Genomic DNA, 12,683 nt, shown 5'->3' with positions numbered 1-12,683 from the left:
TCAATCAGCACACCCAGGTCCTTCTCCTCAGGGCTGCTCTCCAGCCATGCCACACCGAGCCTGTATTTGTGCTTGGTATTGCCCTGACCCAGATGTAGGACCTTGCACTTGGCCTTGTTGAACTGCATGAACTCTCCAGCCTGTCCAGATCCCTCTGGATGGCATCCCTCCCCTCCAGCGTGTCTACCTCCCAAACAGCTTGGTATCATCGGCAAACTTGCTGAGGGTGCACTCGACCCCACTGTCCCTGTCTGCGACAAAAATGTTGAATAATACAGGTCCCAGTACTGACCCTTGAGGAACGCCACTCGTCACTTCTTTCCACTTGGACATCAAGCCGTTGACCACAACTCTTTGAGTGTGACCGTCCGGCCAGTCCTTTATCCGCTGAGTGGTCCATTTATCGAATCCATGTCTCTTCAATTCAGAGACCAGGATATCGCGTGGGACAGTGTCAAACACTTTGCACAAGTCCAGGTAGATGGCATCTCTTGATCTTCCCTTGTCTACTGATAGATAGATATATAAGATAGATGATATATAAGATAGGAGAGTTATTGTCAAGCAAGCAAATTGCGCCAGGGTGTTGTAAGGGAACGAGCCATTATAAAAGAGTCCAGGTTAGGGCCCTCTTGTGGTGGTATTTTGTAGCTTTTTCCAGAGCTGTTTTGAAACATTCATTTTAAATTGTTCCCTGCAAAGTTTGTTGGAGGAGTGAAAGAAGTGGGCCATTAAAATAGCTTGCATAAATATGATGGATTTTTGCATATCAAGCAGATATGAAAAATATGAAATATGGAATCTCACAGTTTGCTCCAGGTTCTCTGAGCTCATGTCCAGTGCAAGCTACACACACGTTCGATCTGTGTGCCAGCATCTTTACAGAGAGAAACTTTGAGCAAAAGAGTTTAGTGTCTGTTGAGAAATATGCTGAAATGATGAATTAACTGAGCGGAGTAGGTATTTCCACTAACGGTGCAATAATTTAAGCATGATTTTAAAAAACAGTGCCTTAACCCAGGGTATTTGTTTGAAGCATTTCCAGGCCAGAGGTATAAATAACTCCGATCTGTTTCACAGCTTCTCCCATTGTGATGCACACATATTGTATGTTTTTATCAATATGCTGTGGATACATATTGACACGTGATGGAAACATGATATGTATTGTGTTTTAATGTTGTGATATATGTATCTATATATGTCTAAGTAAAGGTAAAGTATTTTTTTAACATTGTTTTTAGGGCAAAACTTGGAAAGCCCTCTGTTCACATCAGGTACTGTTCATAATGGTAATTTCATGGAATACACCACAGGATTGTGGTTATGCGTTTGATTCTGTCAGTTGCCAAGAGGGATAGAGATAGCCACCTGAGCTATTCATCACTGCTTTCTGCTTGGGGGACCGCCTCCTCAAATTTGCTGTCATAACTGCAGCTGTTGCCACACCCAGATCCACTTTCCTCTCATCTAAATTAGCTTTTAACAGTAGCTTTTTTGTCATTTACATCATTTTGACAGCACTGAATTAAGGGGAAAATAAATATATAGCAGAATATTGTAAACAGCAAAATACTTTTTGAGGTTAAACTCTATATATTGCAGGGATTATTTTTTTTTAGAAACCATTATATGCATACTGTGCTCTTATCATTATGTGGAAGAGTTCCTGCAAGAAAACGGTAGGTGAATGTTGCATCTTAAAGACTGCCAGTGGCCCTCAAAACACGGATTGAAATGGGGGTGCAATTTTTGTTGCTTTGCAATTGCTCAGGAGTGTCTATTGAAAATACTGAAGCTGTAGAGAATACCTGTAAAGACCCTACTGTGGTATGATTGAAAATTAGTGGACCACATTGTGAGATTTCTGATCTGAAAAAAGTTTAATGTGTTCCTATATATTCATAGCTAATGCTTATATTATCGCTAGAGGGCAGTAAATACAAACATTGAATTATGTATTTTACCAGAAAGTCCTTTCTAAAAAAAAGGATAAAGAAGCCTAACTCTTTATTAACAGCTCAGCTCCTGGGTTTTAACTACGTACTTCCCCTAAAATAGTTCAGAAGAACATTGTCATCTCAGTCTGTTCCGCAACATAAAATTCTCATATTTGAAGCATGAGAATTATATATTCCCAAATAAAAAGATCTGTAAAACGATATAGCTTAGGCTATTCCATCATGTTTAATTAACATAATTCTGACAAGCAGGAGGCTGCCAAGAAAGCCTTTTTAAAGCAGCATAGTCATGCTACACTTAGGATCCTTAAAGCTGAGGCTCCTTCAGAAGAGTTAGGGATTTGTTCCAATTACAGCCATCAGTTCTCAGCCACCAGTGGAGTTCATGTCTTCTTTATACCAGCGTAAGACCCAACTTTGTCTCCACCTCTGCTGCTCACTTGGTGTGTGGCAGCTGATAGCTGCAGCCAGAATGACTCCTTGTATTTGTAAAATTCTTTTTTTTTTTTTTTTTAATTAAGTTCTACATTTCCTCTCCTTTCAGCCAGAGAGTCTTAGGGGGAACCCACAGAAGTTTGGCAAGCCTCATTGATTCAGTAGTTTCCTTGTGCCTAGCTGTCCTGCTTCTTCCTCCAGACCAGTTCTGGTTCTTGGCTTGGTTGAGGCCATCCACAGGCCCTTGCTTGCTTGCTGGCTGAAACGACCATTATTTTCTGCTGTGGTCTTCCAGCACTGAGGAGACTTCCATTTTTGTGGGGAGGCCTTCTGCTGGGCTACACACCAGCATAAATGTCAGATGGAGTTGGGTAATGCTGTGAAAACAGCCTTGTGTTTGTGACCAGTAGGAGTTGAATTTTACATGGGTGATTATTGCAGTCCTCTGGTGTGTGGAAGTCAACCTGAAAATGTTTTTTGATATTTGCCTTCTCATTTGGCTCATGAGATATCTTCAGACTATCTGTTGCTGTTTGTAATGCATACAACCTTGAAAACTAAAATCAGTGATGCATTTAGCTCTTTTCCTCTTTGTTTTACTTTTTGCTGCTAACTAGACAATACGTGCTACATCCAGCACTCTTGTATTGAGGGTTGATGCTCAGAAATCTGCCTGAAGGTTCTTAGTCCCACTTCATAGTCAGTCCAGGGGTTGCAGTTGAGAGTTAAAAAGCGCTGTTCTCCTGCCTTCAAAGCTAAGCATGTTACTGCTGAAGCTCCTGAATTACCCCTCACGGACCTGTGGAAGGAAAGACCAAGATCATAAGTCTCCTCTGGGACAGTTCGAAAGCACTGCAACTGAATCAACAAAGTGTCCCTTCAGTCTTCTTCCTGTCCTTTTCCACAAGCTTGAAGCATTGCCATGTTTCTTTCATGTTGACTGAACATTCAAGAATCTTTGCTTACTAACAAGAGCCAGAAGGGAACATAGATACTTTATTTCAGAGGATCAAGGTTTCTCCCAGATTGCTGAGGATGCAGTCCTCTTCCTTGTCAGTATGTGTTTCTGTATCAGGAGCCCTTTTCTGCATCTTGGGGGGAAAAGGAGCTTTCCTTGAGGGTCTCCTGTTGATCCGGTCTGTATGCTCTACAGCGGTGTAGAGGCAATAGGTCCTTCTGGCAAATTGTTGTCATCAATATGTCAGGTAAATAAAAGGATGAAAACCGCACTAGTATTGGTGAAATCTGTGTGCCTTTGCACACACTTTGAATGATTTAAAAAAAAAAAAAAAGAGCAACGGTACGCTGTTTCCTCTTTGTTAGGGTTCTACACAGTAGCCATATTCATTTTCAGTTAAACAGCCTGAGTTTTTTCTTTTATTATAAACCACTTTCTCTGTCCTCTGAATAATATTTGTAATTTTTTTCCTACGCACTGTACATGACACTGTTCAGGAAAACGGAGACACTAAAGCTGTGTGCACTATTCCATCACCGGAGCTGCCAGAATGGTGTGTTTAGAGTCTCTCTCTTTTTATTTAGCATTACAGAAGGTGCAGATTTTTAGGGGTCACAGTGTCACTACAGGATGTCCTGTTGTGACTCTGTAAACTCTTCAGGGTTTCTGCTTTCTTCAGCATAGTCCACCATTTGTATGCATGGACTGTGTTCCTTATTGCCGGCTGTCTTTGCAGTTACATTCCTTGAACTGTAGTTTACATGAATGGTGCCAACACACTAAAAAGGTGAGGCAGCTGTTGGTGACTTCCACATCCTCATAGTTTATACCCCCGCCTGCAGTTTTTCTGTTCTCTGGAAATTTTCACACTGTGGAAATTTTCATAGCAGTGACTTAATTCCAGATCACCAATGAGGAAACTGAATACCATAAAATAGTCTCAGGTCTTGCGGCGCCTGGCTTAAAGCTGTCCCATTAGATGAAGACAGCCTGTTGCTGGTTGTTAGAGGCGGATCAATAATCAGGTTCTTAACCCATTTAATGTGTCCTCTCTCAACATTGGGAGTGCTGTTGCAGAATACTATACAGTACTAAATCAAATACCCTACAACAGTCCAAGAATATTACGTGTTCAAAGACATAAAATGATGTCGACTGGCATTAATTACATTCCTGTGTCTTAGTCCTTTGTCAAGCAAATGCCTAGAATATGTGTATTTCAGTTTTTCCATTATTTTGCACAGGAACGATGTTTTGTGAGGTAGCCTGAAGTTATCCAGCCACGCTGCTTGCAAATTTTAATTGGCACAAAATTAACATTTTTGCAGTCTTTCAAAATTTACTAAAGCTGAACATCACAGCTCCTGGGATCTGTGCCACCTCTTTTTATGACTCCTGTGGAGAAACTTGTGCAGGCTTGTTGATTAAATAATGGCTAACATTTCCTGTGGGTATTAAGGGACTTCTTCATCTTTCTGCCTTTCAAGGTCACTGTCTTGATTCCTTCAAAATACAAAATGGTGCTCATTAAAAAAATTCATTTTTTCTGAAGTATTTTATTACTCATTTACTGCCATTGCAAATTATACCTTTCTCATTTCCATATTCTTTGCTTGATTGGAACCACTGTAGAAAATGTCATTATTCATTTCTTCTCCCATGTTTTATCTTCATGGATGGATGGATGTTTGTAAGAAAACAAGAATTTCCCTTACACATTGCTGGATTTCCACTTATCTCTAACTTCTGTTTATCTTATCTTGAATTACTCTAGATATTTAGTTGTGTGTGGCAGCTATTTACTGTGCACTCATCTGTCCACGGTAACCTCCTTCAAAGCTAATTATTCACTCATTCCAACCTGGGAATTAAGGATGAAAATCAACCAAAAGGATTACTGTAAATCAGTAATTTAGCGATGTGAATTTCCCAGCTATAAATTTCGAAGATCATACGCTTACGTGTAGCCAAAACCAGAGGGCATGCTTTCTGAGTCAGTGAAGTCATACTAGTAAATTATATCACAGCAATTGGTAGTTTTACAAGGCTGAAGCTATGGCTCCCGGAAAAATCATGGAGATTAGTAATAATCTGTCAATATCTGGTGTAATTTCCTAATATCAGTATAGCTAAAATTCAGCTGAAATAAATTATTGTAACATCTATGTTCATTGGAGAAAAATGTCTTTTATATGGTTTTACATAAAAATTATCTAGCTAATAGCTCTATAAATACCATCCTTCAAGAAATTAATTAAATTGTAAATCAGTAATTCTTATGGATATGTCTTTGTCTCATATGTTGATGATGGAAAAAAAAAATTCAATGAAGATTTTTTTTTTTTTGGTACATGCGGAACAACTAGTGTAATTTACATAACAGCCATTTTAAATATTCCTTACCTGAAACAAGTTCTTTGCTTTGGGAGTCAGTTGTTAATATGATTTAAGGAGGAACCAGCCTTTAAAATAACAAAGTAAGAGAAGTGATTTAAAAACGTGGCTTTCCAGTATCTGCTCATACTACCTATTGCAAGTGAACTTTCGTAGCCACATGCTTCTCTTCTTAAGTAGCCATAATGTAGTATAATGGCTGTTATTTTAGCATTTTCTAAGTCATAATTGAAATTGCCTTCTGAAGGGAGGCAGCATATTCTCAATTCTCATTGTTGATGCTGGGTAGGTGGCAGCAGTGCTCTCTTGCGGGTGATCAGAAAACAATGCAACACAGATGAAGACAAGCTTTATATTCAGTGTTACGAAGCTGAGCTGGAAGAATCAGGAGAAATATTTTCCAGAAGTACTTTTTAGGCTAGTTTAATGACGTGCTGAGTCTATAATAACCTGGGTATATTTTGAAAACTTAGTTGTTTTACGTTCATCTAACTGTATAGATCCAGGATGGACATAACTGTGCGTATTAACAGAAGATGCATCAGTAGTGTGTTCATTCATGTGGTTTTTTTTATACTACCTATTTTAAGGAAAACAGTATGCTTTCTGTATGAAAATACATAAGTGCTGGATGATCTATTGACTGTATCCGGTTGTCACATGGCTATACATTTCTCTCCTGTAAGGAAGAAATTTGTTAATATCGTATTTTGCCCTATTGATTTTTGCAGGTTCGATTCTTTCTCAAGCACTTAGTGTTGCTGATATTGCTGTGTAGCCTCACCCAGAGAAGTAGAAACTGCTTCAGCCCAAAACTCCCTTATGACTGTTGTCGGTCAGCATCTTCCAGTGAATCAGCAGTGCGGGCTTAAGCTGAATGCTGGACCTCATTCAGCTTATCCTTAGACATTTGCCTGCTGTCATATTGGGAAGCTCTTCCTTCTTTTGATACAACAAAGATTCAGAAATTTGCCGCAGTAGTGCATATGCCTTGCACAGAGCGGTGCAAGAGAATGCATTCTCCTTTTAAGTTTTGGTCTCTGAATGGCAGATGGTGGGATATTTTATTTAATGCTCTGAGTCAGCTCACTGACATACTCCACTTTCAATTAATCCCTTTTTTTCTATGATGTATAGCTGTAATTGATTATATTAATCTGCCAAGGCAGAAAGAGCAAAAGTTGAATAAATACAGGGAGAATTTGAGGATTCATTATCTCACTTCTGACTTCTCCATGGAAACTTAACATTTACTGGGAATTGTAAGACATATGAATTGCTTTATCTTAATAATAACTGCTTTTGTCTCTTAAAATGAAAAAAGCGGTAGAAACTGGCAGACTGGCCCAATGGTATAAGTAGATCAGTTATTAATCTAGATGGCATAAAAGCCAAAAACATTTTCATTGTTACAGTACATCACAGGCTGCTCAAGAAACCCCGTAGATCTATTTCTGTTGGTTTTCCTTCACAAAAAACCTCAAAATATATTTCCCTTCCATATGAAAAATTAAAACTGCTAGGCTATCTGCATGAATATACACAATACTAATTTTAATTGCTTGGGTGGCGCATCCATTGAAAAGAGCTGCTGAATGCTGCTGAAATCAGGAGACCTAAGCCCAATTATTTTTGAATGGCATGTGAGTGCTGCAGGCAGGGATGCCATTATTAAATGGTATTTGCCGTTTAAAAAAAAAATAATAAAAAAAAAATTACCCCATGCCCAGGAGAGTCCCCGGTGCTGGCCAATGGGAAATTACCGTACATCATGTCACCAGCCCCTCGGATTTATATCTTTTAGGGTGACATACTATTGGCTGCTAGTTAGGCTCTATGGGAGGGATCACTGGCACTGTTTGCGGCTTCCCCTTCAGGTCCTTATTTGGTAGCTGTTGATAGAGCAAGTCTTTCCAGCAGCTGAGCATCTTGACATACATTATTCATTAAGTCCTGGTGTTCAGGAAATATGCATATCCCTAGCTCTTCAGATATTTCTTCAGCTCGTACAATATGTCTCTTCAGCGTTGTCTCTGAATGCTTGGAGTTTTACAAATGGCATTTATACAATCGGAAGACCACGCGGTTGGATTTCGTTTCAGTATGCCTCCTGTGCACACAGTTGCTGAGAACCTGAAGATCAGCAAAAAGAATTAGGAGAGAAGAGAAGGAATCCTTCTTCTTGGAAGTCTTTTGCAGTATCAGATAGTAAAGAACTGATTAGCTTAGACTGGTAGTATAGAAAAAAAAATCAAAAATGCCTGAGGCAAACTATTTACTCTCAGTTTCTTGGGGCTACATAAAGGTAGGATTTTGGTTTACCTTTTAAGAACCTTAATTTGCGGTACATGATTGTATGATCACTGGATAGCATGAGTATTTTGGGGTGATATGACTAAGTAATATGAATACGGAGTAAAAAATCAGAAAAGCAAGCCCTTGTTTAGTAATGAGAACGAACTGCACAGTATACAGTCTAGATTAAAAACTGTGCTGGGACTTTTAAAATAATGTTGCTTCAGTGGATAATCAGACCAAATCTAAAGCCAAAGAAATTCAGGAGACTTTTGTGTTGTTTTAGGAGAAGATTGCTACAAAACTGTATTTCCAGACGTTAAAAGATTTCAAAAAGAAAAACCAAGCCTCAAATCTGAGATACCATACAATAGGAGTGAACACCAGTAAAGAGGCTGAGGATAATGGGTGACTGCATGACTTGTACTGGTTTTATTAGCTGAAGAAATGTGAAATTATCAACAGTATGTTCCAGCAGCATTTCTGGTAGCCTCTGTGTGTGTGTGTGTGTGAGAGAGAGAGAGAGAGAGAGAGACAGTTTATTGATTAAAACATTTGAAATTGTCATCTTCTAATATTGATCTACATTATTATGTAGAGCAGCTTTGAACTAGCTCAAAACGGCAATACTCCTAGAAAATGGAATTAAATAAGCTTTTATCTCTTTTATGGAAAAGTTTTGCACCAAAGAATTAAATCATTATGCCTGTCAACATATAGAACTGAAACTCACTTAATATAAAACCTCGTTTGGGCTTTGTTGTAGCCCTACTTATGTGTTTCTGCTTAAAAAAATGATGTTGCCTTTATAATTGTTATCAAGTGTGTAAAAAAAGGAAAAAGAAACATCATCCTATGCTTGACATACAATAACTGTTCCAAATGATCCTGTTTTAAAGAAAATTCTGATTTATGCTGAACTAAATAATGCAAGTGTTGAATTAAATGACTAAAAATAATACAAGCATTGTATTCATACCTTACTGAATCTCTTATACTTACTTGTATTAATACCCACGTCTATCATAGGGGTTTTTCCAAATAGAAGTACAAACCCTTCATTAGGTCATTGTGTCCGATTAGGTCATTGTGACCATTCTCTGCTAATGCAGAATTGTTACAGTACATTCTCAAGGATTTTGATCAGTCATCTGTGAAAAATTGGATCCCATTATGCTAGCTAGGTGGATTCCTTTCTCATTTACCAAAAAATAAGATGAAATTACTTTCCATTCAGCTAGAAGCGAGGTATTTATTGTAATTTACTTGGAAGAATTTTCTGCATTTCCAGGCAGCTGCTCTCATGTTCCTACTTGCTAAATTAGAAAAATTCCATCACCGATCTTCAAAAAATGTTCAGTCTTACTGTTTAGCCTTTAAAATGGATAGATTTTTTGCTAATTGAAGTTCAGCAGAGTGCATAGTAGCTGTAATTGATTACACGTGGAAAAAAAATGTCCTCTGTATTTATGGTGTCCTATGCTGTCTATAGACAATGATTTTACTGAAGAAGCTGAACAATATGAACATAATTTTAGTACAGTGCTACTGAGTTCACAGTGTACGCGTTACATGAAAAATGTGAAGGGGGCAAAGAAGATCGGCTTTTTAGGACATTCAAAATAATGATTTAGAGTAGTTACGAAATTCTAAGGAAGAATGAAATATGTTAGTCTCAGATCATTATGTATGTTTACATCCCTTACTATACATGTATTTCTGTAATTTCTGCATGCTTCAGCCCACACTTTATTATCTTCCGTTAATTATATTTCGGAGAATGGTTGTCGTGTGGAGTATTTACCCCTGACTTTCATTGAGTATCTTTCCTTGAAACAATGAGCACCACTATCACAATGCCAGGCTAAGAGATGTGTACCTTACTATCGCTTATGTATAAAACCCAGTGCATGACCTCAATATTAATTAAATGCATCCCAAATCTTTAGTTGTTAAGAATGCTATTTATGTATTAAGAATGCTGCTAAAATCAAAGATAGTTTTGCATTGATAAGCAATATAAACAGAAGCTTTACAGTAATTTGTAAGGTTGGCCTATTTTAAAGTTCCTTGTCTTGTTTTTGTAGAACACAAGACTTTTCAAGTCCAGTAAAATAATATAGTTTCTTCTTTTTTGATTATGTGTTTGTAAAATAACAATGATGGATATTTCAGAAACAAAATATAGTCATGTAAGTTTAATATTCAAGCAATGAGTGAATGTTCCATGGATGTATTCTATTCATGTAAGCTTTTAGAAATGTTACCTAGAAAAGAGGCATCCAGAAAGGTTGAAACTGGGATCTGTTGACATGTGGGTTTTGGAGCCACTGCAATGAAAGGCTCCAAGTGCTCTTGGGCATTTTGGTTCCAGCCTCCACTGGGCTTGGAGCTTGATTAACGCTCAAACTGAAGGGCAGACAGAATGGGCCTCTTGGTCCATGGACTACTTTCTAGCCCTAGCTTCAGCTTCTGTGCTGGTGCCAAAGGTTGTAGTGGAGGCAGCCTCTTTACAGTCCTTGGGGTGCAGCAGATCACTTGTTCAGGAACAGAAGGACTGGGTGGAAGAAGTCCCACCAGGACAAGGCATCTACACCAAGGGCGGTTCTGCGTGCTTCCTCTCCCAACACAACCAACTGCAGGCTGCATATCTACTTAAGCTTTGTTATTGAGTCAAGAACTTCACACTAAAAATGTAAAATGTTCTAAAGTGTAATCAATAAATCCCATATATATTAAACATGCAGCCCAAACTTTTTCATGGCCATGAATTGGCTCTAGTTGGATCTTCACTATGCCTTTGAAGTTTCTTTGTAGTATAGATGTGGAGTCTTTCCGAAATTGTGTCAGTGCTCTGGTTGCCATCTGGAAACACAGTTACTGCAAAATTTTGCCTAAATTTTTCTATGTACTTTTGCTGATATCAGAAAAGTATCCTATTTTTTTCCCCAAAACCTCCAAGTATATTTATCCTAGGTTGACAGCAGTAGTATATATGCAGAAATACGCGCACACTAGCCTTCAGCCCAGAAGGACCTAAACTACCAAGCTCAATCCCTCGTTCATAACCTGTGCTTTGGAGGTGACCACTATTTAGAACACTGTTCTTGTCTCATCAGCATATGCACTTTTATTTTCATGTATTACAGTTTTCCCTCCATAAGACTACCTAGGTTTTTAAAGGGAGGTAAATGTGCATATGTACTTTTGTCCCTCTGGGAGATTTTTAATGTTGTTTGAGTATTGTGCCTGTGTTTGTGTTGTGGGTTGTATCCCCTCTCCCCCCCCATGCTGAGAGTAAAATCATTAAAATCAATAGAAACAAATGAAATGAGAAAAAATCTGTGTAAGGAAATACGTTCACTGTTGCTGTGACATCAGTATTCAGCAGTGAAGAACTGTAAATTAGCTTAACATTTTGTAGCTTGTCCCATTTCCAGGGGGAATTTCCTCGACTATAGTCGAGGGCTGTGGTATTCCAAAGGGATATATATGTGTCATTTTTCTACTCCAACAATGCCGAGTCTTAACATGAGAAAATCTTTCTTCCTGAGGAAGAATACAATATATGCATAGATCAGTCGAAAACCTCTGTTTCCTCCCCATGCTGAGCTGACAATATAATAATAAAAGTGTATAGTGTAAAACTTTATTAGTAACAAGAGTTTTGATGCATTATGCTTGATTTCCTTCAACTGGGAAAGTATTTGGCATTCAGATTTTTAATATTCTTATTTAAAATATTGTCTTTAACATTTACTATTAGTGACAAGCTAGTTTCATGCCTTGTTTGATGTGTTTCAAATGAAGTGCTAAATGTTATTTGTTAGATGACAGTGTGGACAGTCTAGCCAAGTTGCAAGCACTTAAGAGTTGTCCTCTGGATGGCTGAAACAGTGTTGACTCACGGATGTAGCAGAAACTTCGCTGATTTGCAATAAGATCTCGTGGCAGCCCAGTGATAGTTAGGCAGAGTTTCATTATAACATAATTGTACAGAGATGTATAAATATGTGGGAAATTGACACTCTTTGAAGCACCAACTACATGTGGGGACACTTGGGCCCACATGAAATCTTTGAGAAATAGGTAAAATAAGGAAAAGGTAGGAGTTTGGGTTTGTTTTGTTGGTTTGGTTTGTTGTTTTTTTCCTTATAAAAAAAGATTTTTTTCCCCACAGGAAAAGTTACTAACCATCAGGGGATTAAGTAACATACAGATATACTGAACCAGGGTATAATCAAAAAAGTTTCCAAACATCTCGATTGCTGTTCATCTCTCTTGGGTTTATTTTATGTTCTCAAAGAGCGCTATTGTTCTGCATCAGAAACTGCTGTCTGCATATGGTTTTCAACTTAATCTGTTTCAATGTGGATGGTGGTTGTAAGGCTTTGTCTATAATTAGAAAATTAAAACAGTTCTCTAAACTCCTTAGTTTAGACATCTTCGTCCAGATGTTTTCAAAATAAATGTCAATTAAAGTCCTGTTGCTGTGGCGTCAGCAACATGTGAAAGATTATGAGGAAATCGCGCTGCTACACTTCTTCAAAGCTAAAAGCTTCTCCCATTGAATTCACTGTTAGCAGGAGGGCCTTGCAGAAGCTGGGGGACATGTTTTACTGTATACCCATGTTCAGCAG

At 38.2% G+C, this 12,683-nt stretch overlaps 1 protein-coding gene across 5 annotated transcripts in view; it reads left to right on the top strand.

Moving 5' to 3' along the window:
* Window positions 1-12,683, top strand: part of PDE4D (phosphodiesterase 4D, cAMP-specific) — a 370,935-nt gene that overhangs the window by 341,755 nt on the left and 16,497 nt on the right. The window contains exon 1 of one of the 5 annotated variants that reach the window (XM_009894271.1): window positions 8,006-8,053. The exons of the other annotated variants lie outside the window; for them this stretch is intronic. Coding sequence (XP_009892573.1) covers window positions 8,006-8,053 — 48 coding nt within the window. Of the gene's footprint in view, window positions 1-8,005; window positions 8,054-12,683 lie in introns of those variants that run through there. 5 annotated transcript variants of the gene reach the window in all.

This window comes from Charadrius vociferus, unplaced genomic scaffold (assembly GCF_000708025.1).
Source record: "Charadrius vociferus isolate BGI_N301 unplaced genomic scaffold, ASM70802v2 scaffold731, whole genome shotgun sequence".
Taxonomy (NCBI): Eukaryota; Metazoa; Chordata; class Aves; order Charadriiformes; family Charadriidae; genus Charadrius; species Charadrius vociferus.
This window is presented reverse-complemented; position numbering and strand designations above follow the sequence as displayed.